The 16418-nt window shown below is 44.9% G+C and overlaps 1 protein-coding gene across 2 annotated transcripts in view; it reads left to right on the top strand.

Annotated features, from left to right (window-relative positions):
* The window catches only part of ITGA4 (integrin subunit alpha 4), a 98826-nt gene that overhangs the window by 5635 nt on the left and 76773 nt on the right, over positions 1-16418 (top strand). For both annotated transcript variants that reach the window (XM_061608290.1, XM_061608289.1), the window contains exons 3-4: positions 15103-15209; positions 15490-15616. In XM_061608290.1, the coding sequence (XP_061464274.1) occupies positions 15103-15209; positions 15490-15616 (234 nt within the window). The remainder of the gene's footprint in view (positions 1-15102; positions 15210-15489; positions 15617-16418) is intronic.

Below are 16418 nucleotides of genomic sequence, written 5' to 3'. Positions count from 1 at the left end.
AGAGGGTTGCACTCCCCCAATCTTTCTCCCGATAAAGGTCATCCATCAGGGCAACCAAAGCCGATTCGGTCCCATAACCAGGCCTGAACCCAGACTGGGATGGGTCAAGATAATCTGTTTCATCCAAGAGTACTTGCAACTGCTGCGCCACAACCCTCTCAATCACTTTCCCTAAAAAGGGGGTATTTGCAACCAGTCAGTAGTTGTCACAAACCAATGGGTCCAGGGTGGGCTCTTTCAGGAGTGGTTGGAACCACTTTCTCCCGCAATGATGCATTGACCATGTGACGTCCTTCCCCAGCACCACCTGTGACGCTCTCACTTGTGGCTACCAGCAGAGAGGATCGTCAGGTTTATTCTTACCCTTTACAGCACTAGCACCGATCTCAAAAGATCCCACTGCTAGGCAGCACCACCTGACACTCTGTAACCCTTTTAGCCAATAGACTGTGCCTAGTCTCTGCCTGGCTATTCCGATACCTTGTGTCAATGGGTATAGGTAATTTGTAAACCCTCCTGCAGCCCCTTGACTCTGAAGCATACAGCCCTGGGTTTCTCTGTGGGAATGGATACACTTTCCTCCGATCCGCCGCTGCCACCATTCGATACAAACTGTTCAGCCTTGGTTACTTTGCTATTCCCCCTGGTATGTGTATCCCAGCTGAAGGAATCAGGCTTTTATTTAACCAAGAAATATTCATTAAGAATTAGAAATAACAAGATTACTTAATTACTTTGTTGACAAGCTTATGGTTTCATATATGTTCTGACATGTGCTTTACTTCTTACTAATTGCCTCAGAACTCCGACTCACTCTCAACAACAACCACCACCTCCAAACACCACCTCAATTCACCACCAAACCTCCACCACGATTCAACTGTCATTCTTCCATTTATACTCCCAGCCATTCAAACGCTCAGCCAATCATTCAGCATTCTACTGCTCATGTACTCCCCCTCCTCTTTCACTCCACTTACCTTCTTACCACTTATCTTCTATATAACCAGCACTTACCATATTTACAATATAAGCAGGAACATCACAGACCACACCCTAGATCCACTCAGTTAGACCCCCTTGGCAAGCTTTGATAAGCCAAGAAGGGAAGGGTCGAGAGGACACATTGCTGGCTGCATCATTGCAAGCACTTTGTCTAAGTCATCAAGCCGCATCAACTGAAACCGTTCCCAAGAAGTTGCAGCAGATGTTGCGCTGGACACCTCATTGGGGACTACAGTAGATGTGGATGGGGCATCAAGACTGCTACGGAGGCGAGCAACTTTACCCTCCAAGTGCCTTGCAAACAATTCACAGTGGGCCTCCGAAGGGTCTAAAACTCCATTTCCTGGAGTTGATGTCAACAGACCCCTGACAATACGGAAAAGCTCCACTGGACAGCTACTTGAGGATGCGATGGAGAAATGGGCCTTCTTCACCGCCACACAGTAGGCACGGTTATGATGTTTTACTCGTGCCCGATCAGCCTCACAGCACATCTTTCGCTATTTGCGCTCTAGCTATCGTACAGCCTGTTTCATTGCCCTTAGCTCACTGGTGTACCAAGGTGCAAGCCGGGCTCCACAATGCCGGAGAGGGCTCTCGGGGGCAACTGTGTCAAGAGCCCGACGCGCCTCGCTGTTCCACAGCATGACAAAGCCTTCAACAGGGTTACCTGCTGTATCTACTGGGAACTCCCCCAGGGCATTCAGGAATCCAGTGGATTCCATTAGACTCGGTGGGTGGACCCTCTTAATCTGTCCACCACCCCTGCAGGGAAGGATCGGAGCCATAAGTCTAATAGGAGTTGTAGTCCAACAATTACATTGGAGGGCATTATGTTGGCTACTTGTGACTTAGTCTCTCTTGGGCCCAGTCCACCCAGTAACCCGGAGGGGAGGGCGTTGTTCCTTCTCCTTGTTCCTGTCACTATTAGCTTGGCTTTCTAGTGGGAGCAAGTGAACAGGCACCATTAGTTTGGAGGGGTTGGAGACGTGCTCCTTGCCATGACGTGGGCCTTGATGCCAGCCCCTGGTCTCTGTTGCAGGATAACCTGTCTTTCAACACGTTCACCTCTCAAAAGCATCTACCACCTTGTTCTGGGATAACACTGTTCTTGGTCCAGTGAGGATCCAAATGCTGATTGCACTAGCAACCCATTCTGTCTGTCATGCAGCCTGTATGACTTGTAACTGTTCTGTAATCAAGAAAGCAGTAACACACTGTGTTCCACAAGAATAATCTGTAAGAAGAAGCTGATGATGCTGAAGAACTTGCATCCATAAGTTTTCCACCCTCCCTTATTTAAATGGATGTATACAGATTTCTGCATTCTCTTAATTGTTGGTAATTAGAGAGCTTGTGTACCTGCAGGCATTGGATCCCAGGCACTGTCATACTGAGCACTGAACTATTCATTCATGCCTATGAAATGCAGAAGTGATCTTTGTGAGGGAAGAGAAGAGACCGATATATTGGAATAAAGTATGCTACAACAACTTTATTGTTAAGTAATAATGCAAATTCTGCAAATCAGAAACTAACAACTGCAGAAACTGCAAAGGCCAGAGATGCAAGGAGAGCCTCCTAATATCCCTAATCCCTTAAGACCTGGCTTGTCTGTCCCACTGAGTGGTCCCCAGGGGCCACCTCATTACTGAGCTGCCTAAGGCCGTATGGTAAGCTGCCAGTCCTTGGAGGTGAGCTCCAGCCCTCTGGCTGCCTCCCAGACCAAGCAGCCAGGTCAGCTGTCCCTATTCCCATGTTTATTTGTCAATAGCTCAGGTACCTCTCCTTTCTTCCCCCTACATGATGCCTAAGGACATTGCCCATCGAGTTCGTATTTAACTCGCTTTTCCTCCACCACCAGTTCACCTGCCACATTTATGATGAAATAAAAACAGCACATCTTGGGCTCCTTTGGGAGGAAGGGTGGGAAATAAATTCAGTAAGTAAATGTGCACGCCTTGAAGTGTTCATAGACCATCCTGGCCTATAGTACCGGGGAAGGCATTTTTAGCATGCACCCTCCTAGCCGATCGGAAGGTGTGCCAAAAATGCCTTCCTGGGCCCAAACAGTGGCCCCAAAACAGACACTAAAACAGGGTGGATGGGTGGGTAATCTTCCTATGCCAATATGCTTCACAGCCCCGAAACGGCCGGGGTGGAATCACAATGCTCAAACCTCCTGCCCTTTCAAATCCACCAATCCCAGAACAGAATCCTTTTAATCACATGTGTCCTCCCCACAGCAGTGTAGGGAGACAATTTTCATTGGGTGGGCAGAGACAAAAATTGGGGGGAGCAGAAGGTTTGGGGTAACTACAATAGAGGTTTTTTGGGGGGAAGTTAGGTAATTTCTAAGGTAATGACAAAAACAAACCAATTTAATTAGGAACTGTGATTTGTGAAGTTTACAAAAGAGTAAATCAAATAAAAATACAATATTTTCCACATGCAGAATAGTTATGTAAACTAAATAACAATGACTAGGAAGTAAATGTATATCGTGCAAGTCATCCTACCATAATGATCTGAACTGTTAATAAAGTCTAATGCACCATGATATTTGTGCAAACTTAAAGAGGAGCTGTTCACTTGAAATTCCTTCAAATATGACACATACAGGAAATAGAGGAAAGCCAGGCTACAAAGGAGGAGTACAGACATGTAGCATGGAATTTTAGGAATGGAGTCAGGAAGGCTGAAGGTGAGAATGAGCTGAGGTTAGCGAGAGATGCCAAAAGCAACAAAAAAGTTTTCTTCAGGTACATCCATAGTAAAAGACAGCTACTCAGTGAAGATGGCAAAATGATAACAGATGGCACAGAAAAGACACAAGTGCTCAAGTTCTACTTCGGCTTTGTCTTTTCCCAAAAGAGGGTCTATGACCCTCCTGGCAAATGTGAAATTGAAGGGACAGGATTGCAGTTTGAGATTGATAGACAAACAGTCAATCACTTTGAACGAGTTCAGATCTGTAGGGCCTGATGCACTGCATCCTAGAGTTGTTAGGAGACCCCTATTCTCCTCAGAGAGCTACAATTTCCCAAGCGGTTTAACAATCAATCCCTCTCCCCCAGGAACTCTGGGAATTGTAGCTTTGTGAGGGGAATAGGGGTCTCCTAACAACTCTCACCACACTTCACCAAGCAACACTTGCCTGGATTCTTTAGGGGAAGCCATAACTGTTTCAAGTGGAATAATAGTAGAATAAATATATTGTGTGAATGCAGACTAAGGGCTCGTCCAAACTCACCTGGATAATCCACATTTTCCCTATTCGCGTTGTGCTTGGATAGTCCCACTTCTGCTGTTTTTTCGCTTTTTTCAATGTAAAGAAATCTGCTGTTTTTGCGCCCACACATTAAACACATTATTTTCGGTTTTTCCCAAAGCCCCACCTCACTCCCACCCGTGAGGCAATTGGTCCGCAAAATATGACGTGTCCTCTCCCCCCCTTGCACCCAAGCACACTAACGCACAGGCACTTGGACGCAAGAGCGTGAAATTTGAATTTGCTGTTGGTTGCAGTTTGGGCAGACTGATGCTCAGCAAGCCCATGCCCACTCTGCCCACCTCGACAGGGCTGAGGACGGAGCAGGCCGCCAGTAGGTTGCCCTGGACTGCTGGGGGACGCAGATGCCTCTCACACCATCCAACACCACGATTTCCCACCCACTGAGCCTCCAGCAAAGCCCAGGGTGTCCCTGTGGAAGCCGCAGCCACCTTCCTTGCCACTCGCCACTCCGGAGCGGGGCCGGCCGGGGGCATGTCTCTAGGTGCCCCTGACCATCCAGGGGGATTGTGCAAGGGATCAGTACTTGTAATCGCTGGGTGAATCCCCCCATAACCCCTGGGCTCATTCACTGCAGGGTTCAGCCCCAGAGTGTCGTGCAGCTCGGCCGCAGGAATGCCCCCGAGGGAAGCAAACAGCCCCCCCAGCAGGTGGCCGCTCTGGGTTCGGGTAGGGAATGCGGGCAAACATCCCCACGCGCTGCTGTGTCAATCTGCACTGAAGCACCCAGCACAGGCTTTGTGGTGTTCCCTCTGATAAAAGAAACATGCAAACCACTTACATGCCAATAATTCCTGTATTTTTGTTTGCTTGTATTTGCGATATTTTGCTAAACGGAATGTATGTGGTTTTGCCTTTGTGCATATTACACTTTCTGGGGATACACACAGCTGGCAATTCCACTTATTTCTCCTGGAACTGCAAGCAAGTATTGACGTGTCATGTCTAGGAAGGTAGACCACCAGTCTCTATGGTTGTGGGTGGCTGAGATGCTCTAGCAAGCCACTTATATGCCATTAATTCCTGTATTGTCGTTTGCTTGTATTTGCGATATTTTGCTAATGTGTGCAACTGAGATACAGAGTCTAATAATATAGCCTGCCTTGTCCATTTTATGGTGCCGAAGAGACGCAGAATGAACCTGACCAACGGGAGGGGGGGCAGGAATTAACCAGAACGACAGCAGTAAACAGCTACTTGATCCCCTGTGGTTAAGTCTTGCTGAATGCCACGATTACCTCTTTTTTTAAAAAAAAAAATCCGAAACACGCTCTTCTACTTTAGAAAGATGGACAAAGGCAAGGGGGGGCTCTGCTCGGCTCTTTTCACGATTTAAAGCCTTGCTTTAGAACTTTTACCACTACATTCAGCCATGTGTGAAGCAAGAGGCTGGAAAAGGGAGGAGATACACACGGCTGGCAATTCCAAATATTTCTCCAGAACGGAGAGCTTTTCTAGAGTGCAGCGCTCGGCGGCAGCTCCCAACTCCTCCCCATTCTGTCTCACGCTCTCACTCTGCCCATGCACAGGCGGCTCTACTGCAGGAGCGGCAGCAGTGGCAGTGACACCATCAGGGAAGAGCCACCCTCCCCAGCAGCTTCCCAACCACTTAGGGCAAAACTTGCTCTGCTGCCTTCACCTCCCCTCCTTCTCCCTTTCCTCCCGTGGCCCTTTGCAAAGCGCCAGGCTCTCGCTTTTCTCCTCTGTGTGTGCCTGTGCATGTCTGTCTGTCTCCAAGCAAGGAGGAAAGAGCAAAGCGAGCTCCCTGCACCAACCAGACACACTTGAGCAAGACCAGCCAGGAAAAGGGGGGCTTTACAAACAACTGCAATTGCAGATCTCACACGGAGCGGCCGTCCAGTTCGCAGGGTGGCTAAAAATAAACGGCTGTAGCTGCTTCTGCGCAAATGCACATTTTTGCATCTGCACAGTAGAAGTTGCAGAGCGCCCCCAACACCACCCCATTGCTCTGATTGGTTAAGTTTCCTGGGCTTTTCCCCAGACATTCACGCACATGCGCAAAAGTGAAAAAGCATGATTGGATGGGAATGAGGGAAGGGGTATGGGGAAACGCTCAAGGACAGCCCACGGACCGCCCACAGCTCTAAAATCTGCAGTATTGCATCCGAGCGCCTTAAGGTAAAGCGGATGATTCCCGGTTTAAAAAAGCAAATAGCATTTTTTGCATTACTGCAGATGCGGATTTAACTGCGAGAAAATCCGCCAAAACAGGTGACGTCGTATGGACCATGGAAAATTAACGAATACACAAAGCGATCATATTGCACATTATACAGTCGTTTGGATGTGCCCTATGTCTCTCTGAACTACAGGTGCTAGAATCAACCGTACAAGCACACAATCTCTGTTCTACAGAAAGGCCCTAGGCCGGCCAGCTAACACTGCTTCTGACGGCTCTACCAGCAAACCTCACATACCCTAGTTTGATAGTACAGAAGTTTGCATGAGAAAAGTTAAATAAGGTGCATCATTATTTTTCAACTTTTTTAACAAGCTAAGGAAGAAATGCCCCCAAGACACATGCGCACACAATATTCCCATTGCCTGGGCTAAGTTAGTAAGGTCTCTTTAGGCTTCCTGGGCCTTGGAGAGCCAGCTCACTCTCTGCTTTTTTTCAGGTCCTGCCCTGGAATAGGCTAGGCTGCTGCATAGTCTAGGCTCAAAAGTCTAGGCAACCTTCCAGATGCATTAATAACACCCACCACCTCCAGAGGCTGGTTGGGTGTTACAGGGGAGGGGGAGATGTTCTGCAGTGCATCACAATATTGACCTTCCTGTCTTTTCTTCCTCGCAAACCCTCAAGTTTGCCAATTCCCTCCCCCATCCATCAAGACTTGCATTCACACTTTTAACTTTTACGTTTACTGTGTTTGCATTCCTTGGTAACTTTGCCCTACCCCTCTCTTTGGATGCCTAAACTGTATTTCTAAAAGCTCAAGTGAAGTTTTAAATTACTGCAATACTAGAAATTTGGAGACTGAAGGAAAATTTCATTTGGTGGGGGCAGAATTATCATTTGGGGGAAATGCCCTCATTTGCCCCCCCCATCGCTGCACCCCTGCCTCCCCATTGGTCATGTCTGCTCTCATCAGCCTTGCAAGCTGCCCCACCTGGCAGCAAGTTTTTGGATGAGGAGCCCATATGCAGCACAAAACATTTCCCCAAATGTTTCACATTATTTCTCTTGCATATTCCTAAATATTACCTCCCAAATCCAACTTCCAAACAATTAGCTGATAAGACATTTTATTTTTTAATAGTAAGAAGGGGAGAGAAGCTAAGAGAGAAGTTATTTCCATTTTATAGTTGTGAATTCCTGTAACTAGATGTATTTTAAATGGTTGGTTAAAGATATGCAGTGCAATTCTATCTCTGTCTGCTTGGAAGTAAGCTCAGTTGAATTCAATGGGATTTATTCCTAGGTATATTTGTATGCAGCCTTATACACTCCAGTAAGACGTGAAAAGTCTTATACACTCTGGTAAGAAGTGAAAAGTATGTAAATACAGTCATGCCTGTTTAAAATAAATCATTCTCTGGACAGGTACAGAGCTGGAGGGAATTATTAATTCTATGAGAAAACACAGGACCATTATTCAAGGAGTTGATGTTGACCGGCCAAAGCACCCTACTGGTCACGCCATGTTGCTACAAGGACCATATTGTCCATCTGTTTACCTTCTTGATGGAAACCATTATGTTTATATCTCACTAATTTAGAGATATTTGTTAGATAAGCCTCCACAAGTTTCCTTAGCCTGTAAACAAAGCTATGCCTCCCTTGGGCCTGACTCTGATGCTGCTGAGCTGAAACAGTTGTGAGAGAACCTATTTAAATTCAAGTGCAGTAGAGCAATGGTGTATGCATACATATGTGCATGTGTGTAATGTACACACATTCTCACAACCAAACCTTAGCTGTAAAATTCCAAGCATGTAAGTCTAAAACTGGAGATGTGACTTTTAAAAAATTGACAATTTTCAAATTGGGGAGATGACTGAAAAATGCATTTGTAAATTGGCATGTCTGTCAGCAGTGGGGTAACGGAAGTCATGGCACTGCAAGATCTCCTCAGAATTATTCACCACAGAGGTAAGATTTTATCGCTTGTGATTTTTTTCCTTTTCAGTTTTACATATGAATGTTAGTGTTATGAGCAATGAATTAAATAAACTGACTTCTTGGAATTGGAACAGCCTCAAGAGTGCAGCTGAGATCTTTCGAGAGACAGTGAAGCGAGAGCCTGGAGAGGGCTCAGAGATCAGGGCTTTCAGTTCACTTCCCACAAGATCCACAGTTTGAGTCTGTGTTGAATCTGTAATGCCAACAACTCTTAACAAAAATGCTATTGTGTTACAGTGCAGTGCTATGCATGTCTACTCAGAAGTAAGTCTCACTGAGTGTGATGAGGTTCAAGGAATGGTCTAACGGTGGCACATGAGGCCACCACATGGTTAATGCTAAGCAAGTCTAGGTCTGGTCAATGCCTTGATGGGAGACCACCTGGGTTTTGCATATACAACCTATTTGGGCTCCAAAATGGAATACAAACCAGATACAAATGTAATAAAAGAGTAAATAAGTTGTACTTTTACAGAGGATTGCAGCCTCAAGACATAGAATCATAGAATAGAAGAGTTGGAAGGGGCCTATAAAGCCATCAAGTCCAACCCCCTGCTCAATGCAGGAATCCAAATCAAAACATTCCTGACAGATGGCTGTCCAGCTGCCTCTTGAATGCCTCCAGTGTCGGAGGGCCCACTACCTCTCTAGGTAATTGGTTCCATTGTCATATGGCTCTAACAGTTAGGAAGTTTTTCCTGATGTTCAGTCAAAATTTGGCTTCCTGCAACTTGAGGCCATTATTCCATGTCCTGCACTCTGGGACGATGGAGAAGAGATCCCGGCCCTCTTCTATGTGACAACCTTTCATGTACTTGAAGAGTTCCTCATATCTCCCCTCAGTCTTCTCTTCTCCAGGCTAAACATGCCCAGTTCTTTCAGTCTCTTCTCAGAGGGCTTTTTTTCCACTCCCCTGATCATCCTTGTTGCCCTCCTCTGAACCTGTTCCAGCTTGTCTGCATCCTTCTTGAAGTGCGGAGACCAGAACTGGACGCAGTATTTAAGATGAGGCCTAACCAGTGCTGAATAGAAGGGAACTAATACTTCACGCGGTTTGGAAACTATACTTCTGTTAATGCAGCCTAAAATAGCATTTGCCTTTTTTGCAGCCACATTGCACTGTTGACTCGTATTCAGCTTGTGATCAACGACAATTCCAAGATCCTTCTCACATGTTATATTGCTGAGCCAAGTATCCATCTTAAAACTGTGCATTTGGTTTCTTTTTCCTAAGTGTTGAACTTTGCATTTATCCCTGTTGAATTTCATTCTGTTGTTTTCAGCCCAATGCTCCAGCCTATCAAGGTCCCTTTGAATTTTGTTTCTGTCTTCCACAGTATTAGCTGTGCCCCCCAATTTTGTATCATCTGCAAATTTGATAAGCACGCTCTGTACCTCCTCATCCAAGTCATTAATAAAAATGTTGAAGAGCACTGGGCCCAGGACCGAGCCCTGTGGTACCCCACTTGTTACTTCCGCCCAGTTTGAGAAGGAACCATTGATAAGCACTCTTTGAGTATGATTCTGGAGCCAGCTATGGATCCACTTGATAGTTGTTCCATCCAGCCCATATTTCGCTAGCTTGCTAATTAGAATATCATGGGGCACTTTGTCAAAAGCTTTGCTGAAGTTGAGATATTATGCAAAAGCTTTGCTATCATGTCCACAGCATTCCCACAGTGTACAAGGGAGGTTACTCAATCAAAAAATGAGATAAGAGTTTTAGCCTTCCTGACTCCATCCCTGCAATTCCATGATACCTGCCTGTAACTATTCCTTTGTGGCCTGGCCATCTTTCCACTTCCTGTATGTGTCCTTTTTTGTTTTCAGGTCATCTCTAAGCTTTTTGTGAAGCCACATTGGCTTCTTCTGCTGTTTCCCCCCCTTTTTTCCTTGTTGGAATTGCTTGCCATTACGCTTTTAGAATTTCCTTTTTAGAAACTCCTACCCAGTGTGGCATAGTGGTTAAAGTGTTGGACGATGACCTGGGAGACCACGGTTCGAATCCCCACACAGCCATGAAACTCACTGGGTGATCTTGGGCCAGTCACTTCCTCTCAGCCTCATGAAAACCCTGTTCATAGGGTTGCCATAAGTCGGAATTGACTTGAAGGCAGTACATTTACATTTTTACCCATCTTGGACTACATTTCTCATTAGGGTTGCTTGCCATGGAACCGTACTTACAATTGTTCTGAGTTTATTAAAATCAGCTTTCCTGAAGTCCAGGGTGTGCGTACAGCTACTCATAGCTTTTGCTTCTGTTAAAATGAAGAATTCAAGGATGGTGTGGTCACTTTCCCCCAGAATTCCCGTAACTACCACTTGATCCACCAAATCATCTCTATTGGTTAGAATCAAGTCCAGGATAGCTGATCCTCTGGTTGCTTCATCCACTTTCTGTAGGAGAAAGTGATCTCCAACACAAGTCAGAAATTTCTTGGAGGGGCCATGTTTGGCAGAATTTGTCTCCCAACAGATATCAGGATAACTGAAGTCCCCCATTACTACTACATCATGCCTCCTTGAAAAATTGGCAATTATGCTTTTCAAAAGTTACATTCTTGTCTTCTCCTTGATTGTGTGGTCGGTAGTAGACTCCAAGCACCACACTCCTTTTATTACTTGCCCCATTAATTTTAATCCATACTCTTGGTGGAGCTACCAAGCTCAACTTGCTGTATTTCTGTGCAGGGATATATATTTTTAACATATAGTGCGACTCCACCTCCCTTCTGTTCTTTTTGAACAATTTATATCCTTCAATTGCTGTATTCCAGTCATGGGAGTCATCCCACCAAGTTTCAGTTATACCTATCAAGTCGTAATTGCCCTCCTGTATTAAGAGTTCAAGTTCGTCCTGCTTGTTTCCCATGCTCTGCGCATTAGTATACAGACATCGAAGACCATGTGATTTATGGCTTGGCTTCCTTACTACATTTTTCTGAGGACTGTCACTGGTCCCTATTAGAGCCAATCTCTCTGTTCCCGTTACTGTGCACAAGCCTTCATCAGTCGTTACCAAGTTTACGTCTCCCTCCCCGTTAGGATTCAGTTTAAAGCCCTCCTGATGAACTTCTCCATGCTGTGGCCAAACACATTCTTCCCAGTCCTTGTGAGATGCAACCCATCACTTGCCAGCAGCCCATCTTCCAGGAAGCATAGCCCATGGTCCCAGAATCCAAATCTTTCACGTCGGTACCACTTTCATAGCCATTCATTCACACAGAGTATTTTTCTTTCCCTTTCTACTCCTCTTCTAAGTACTGGAAGGATGGATGAAAAAACTATCTGGGCCCCAAAGTCCTTGAGTTTCCTTCCCAGAGCTTCAAAGTCTGATGTGATTTCTTCATAGCTCTGTTTGGCAGTATCATTTGTTCCCACAAGGATGAGGAGAAAGGGATACCTGTCGGTGGGATTGATAAGTGATGGCAACCTTTCCATCACATCTCTAATCCATCCTCCTGGTAGACAGCATCCCTGGTGAGTCCATGGATCTTCTCTGCATACTTGGGTTTTGATCCCATGCAGTAGGGAGTCTCCTACTACTAGTACTCTTCTTCTTGTGGGGCGAGGTTTCATTGGCCCTGCTTGATTGAGCTTCAGCCTCTTGCTCGTTCTTGCACAGGATCCCCTGTAATTCTTCCACCACAGGCTGTCCTTCAGTCTCCTCCTCGAGTGGTTGAAAGCAGTTCCATAGTTCCACTGGTGATGGGTGTTTTCTAGTTCTTCTGCTCCTGTCCCCCTTACATCACAATGAAAAGTCTGATAGAACCAGAGTTCCTAACAGCATGGAAGGGTCTGCTGCCTTCAGGTTGCTTGTAGGGTTCCTCACAACTTGTGTTGATACTGGGAAAATCTGGGTTTGAAATAATATATGAATGCATGTTTACGTACCTGTCTCAGCTTCTCATAAGGAAGATGGAAGTCCCATAGGACTATCACTTTACACCCTCAAACTATCTCCTACTCTCATGGGTGATTTATTATATTGGAAGACTACTGATTATGACTGCACTCCTGTGCATCCTCACATGGGAGTAAACATGTATAGGATTGTGCTGTAAGTATGTCGTTTAAGTGTAGGTGAAAAGTAAAACCAGTTTAATTAGCAGAAATTGATCTGTGCAGTTTGGGTTTGCATTTTCTCTGAAAATGCCAGATATGTTGGAGGATGTTTTCTATAAGCAGTTGATTGTGTTGGTACAAGAAAGGGCTGGGCTTGCAAAGTAAATGTTTTCAAACTACACATGTCTTACTTTTTTTTGCTCTTGGTTGTAATTACATGGATTTGCCTCACACTGCATTGAAGAAGCCAGTGTGGTCCCATGTGGTCACAAGCTGCCACCAACAGCACATGTACATTTCTCTGGAAATCCAAGAGACCCAAATCCTGTTTACTGTTAAGTTTGTAGATAACTTCCGGTGAGGTTTTTGTTATGCCAGCTGTGAACTTGCTGTGTTTTGCCTACAGTAAATTATGTGAGGTGGTAAAAATACATTTGCAGTGATTTGACTATGAACCCAAGTACCCACATGCTGCTCATTCTTTGTTAGCCTTGTCTCTTTGTTTATGAAAAGTGCTCCCTTTTGTGCTGAGTGAATTTACACCAAAGTTCTTAGTTCTGTACTATGGACACTAGAGCAGAGTAATATAGCCCCATGCTGTACATCTTGATATGTGAGTTGTAAAACCTCAGCAAGGGAACACACATTCTTGGGTTTGTGTTGTGAATGGTTAGTACAAGTGGGACCTGCAGCAAATGTTGTGATGTGGAGTGTTCCTGTGCAGGATGACCATCAGTCAGCTGTGCCTTCTTTCAGGATACTCTGTTCCATCCCTCATCACAGCATTCTGTGGCCACTAAATATGCTCCTTCTTCATTGTGATGTTTGAGGTATGTTTGTGAGGTTTCCCCCTTGAGTGTTCTTTCCTAAAGGAGTTTTTTCTCCTTTTGCAAACCCTGGGGTTTCTCTGAGCATGTTTCCCTCATGTTTCTCAGTAGCCTCATTTGGATACTTAGCAATAGTAACTCAGCTTCTGAGTTCACTAGTAGTATATACAAGTGGAAACTGCAGCAAAATGTCACAATGTTACTCACTCAGGTGTTCATGAACAGCAATCCTGATTGCACCAAAGGGAATGTTTTAAGGCCCCATTGACAACTGGAATCCCATGCTAACCAACCCTAGTAAATCTGGTGTAAGTTGCGTAGAGACCATTTGGTATTAGGTGACTAATAAGTGAAATAGATGATGATGATGACGATAATAATCAATAACCCAAGGAGGACAGACACAGATTGCTTTTTCTTTATTCACACTTTGCAGGCATCCATTCTGTTTCATGGCACTGCAGATGTCCATATCCCTATTCTAATAATCTTTGCAAATTTTAAGTAGCCTTACTAGACTGGTTGATCAAACCAATTAATTGGTGCGTTCTTCCCTGAGCCTAAAATGTGGGTGGGAGGTGTCTCTGATGGCAGGAGAGCCCCTTGATGACGATGAGAGCGTGAGTTCCTTCGTGGACTAACATGGGAGCTGTCATAGGATTGTTATCACAGGATCACTGCCAATAGTGATCTAATGGGGTTTTCCCTTACCGTACTATATCACTCTTATCACACCACATACCACACCTTTGCCATCTCTCTCCTAATAACAATATGTGTATTACATTTATTACTCCAATTCCATGAGCTCTTATAACATGTTTGTTATTTCTTGGGATACATTATATAATCTGCATGATATTCTAAGCCTTCGTTTCCAGTCAAACTTAGTTCAATGGACAATTTTATCAAGGGGGTTTCCTTCACAAAGTGTAATTCTAGAGTACTTCTGCGTAGTGGTTTCCCTAATAATGTGACTCACTGTAGCAATGTGGAGTACTCTTGTTCAGAGCCAGCCAGCCATGCGCTTTTCCAAAATATTCCACTTCATCATTCTGGTTTTCCATTTTCCCCCCGTTTTCTGGTTTTCCATTTTTCCCACACTCCGTCCACAACAGTTTGTTGTTACTCACAGGTGGAGACCGGTGGCCCCAATGTCAGCAGGGCAGTTAATCCACTCCAGATTTCAGTGCTGAAAGCTCCTTGAAAGTTTGGACTAAAACTCAGAGCAGATTTACTGCCCCACTGACATTGGAGCCACCAGTCTTCGCTGCTTATGCAATCCTTGGGGGATTCCTTGAACCTGCTGATACTTCCTCCTTGTGAGTGGATGGTGATATTTTGGCATAAGGATTCTCACTTGGAGAATGAGCTTTGTATTGGCATGTAGTAAAATAAATCCTATCTTCTAACATCTCCGTTGACTGCAACAGGATTGCCACTTGTTTTATAGGTGTAACTTTCTGCTAGCATAGGAAGTGGGACAAATTCAAACTAGCCACTCCACTGCTTCTCCCTCGCTGTGGTCCGAGGTTATCCCTGCTTACACTGGCATAGTTATGATGGTGAAGCATTTACAACCACCTTAAAGTTGTCTAGTGCAATGTGAATGCTATGCTGCCATTACATCACTACGCTGGTGTCACTTGAAATGATGACCATTAAAAATAGGAAAGTAGTGATAAGTGTGGTCCGTGTGTTCTGAAAGATTGCTCTCTCTCTGTGTGTGTGTTTGTTTTGTTCTCTTTTTGTTGTTGTTGTTAAAGGTGATCCAAAAGGAGAAAGGTGTGGAAAAACCTGTTCAGAAGAAAGAGATAATCAGTGGCTGGGGGTGAGCTTGTCAAGGCAGCCAGGAGAAAATGGAGCTATTGTTGTAAGTATTCTCTTACATTCCCCAAATGTAAGTATTTGAGGAAACTGACTGTATCTTGGTGGTAGAGCACCTGCTCTGCATTCAGATGGTCCATGGTTCAATTCCTGGCATCTCTGGGTAGGGCTGGGAAAGACCTCTGTCTGAAACCATGGAGAGCTGCTGACAGTCTAGGCAGTACCGGGATAGATGGATTAATGGTGAAGGCAGCTTCCTGTGTCTTAAGTGCTTTTTCTTCCAACCACTTTTGTGATTATCACACTTTTCTTTTGTTTTTATGTAGGCCTGTGGGCATCGGTGGAAAAATATATATTATATTGCAAAGGACAAACTTCCTAATGGCATTTGTTATGAGATACCTTCTAATTTTCGGACACTGTTGAGTCAAAGAATATGTCCTTGCTATAAGGGTAAGCACAGATGCTGCTAACTGATAGAAGAAAATAATACGTTATGAAGAGTACTGTATAGCAGACAAATGCTCAGCATTCTTGCAGCCAAAATTTAGCCTCCATCTTTTAAAAGCTTTTTTTGTGGCAGCCATGACTGCTATAAACAATGATTTTTAAAAAACAAAAATGAGGCAGGGGCTAAGTCTTTTAAATGCACTAGTATAATGGAAGTTGATTATGCAATTATTATGATTGCAACCATGGATTAATTAAAGGACTGTTCACCTACCTCACAGTAATTCAGGCATCAACCATATAGGAGGCAGAACTTTTAGTGAGTCTGAGGGACAGAGAAGCAACTTTGCTGCACCCTCCCAGCCCAGTGGTTTTCCTGCCAGGCATATGCAAGGCAGGAGAGACAGCAGCCCCAGGGACCTGTGTCTGATTTACCCTGACAAGAGTACGTGTCCTCAGTCCAGAGTGGAGGAGAGCTGGTGGCAAAGGCAGCCCACCATTGCTTCAGGTATAGCACAGGCCAGGAAGAAGTAATGTCCCACCAGATCACTATGCATCCTGGAAAGACCTGGTCTCCCTCCCTCGCTCCCTCTTCCCACACTTGGTTCTAGATGATATTCTAGACCAGCCTCCCTAACCTGGTGTTCTCCAGATGTTTTGTGCTACAACTCTCATCAGCCCGGCATGGGCTTTTAAATTATTTTTTGCTGTACTCTTGCGAGATTTCCTATTGTGCTATTGTTATTTCTGCTAGAAATTGCCTGAAATTATAGATGGGATGGGAAGAAACAACAGTGCTACCAAC

Source organism: Rhineura floridana, chromosome 2, assembly GCF_030035675.1.
Source record: "Rhineura floridana isolate rRhiFlo1 chromosome 2, rRhiFlo1.hap2, whole genome shotgun sequence".
Taxonomy (NCBI): domain Eukaryota; kingdom Metazoa; phylum Chordata; class Lepidosauria; order Squamata; family Rhineuridae; genus Rhineura; species Rhineura floridana.
The sequence above is the reverse complement of the archived record's forward strand: the minus strand, read 5'-3'. Positions and strand labels throughout refer to the sequence as shown.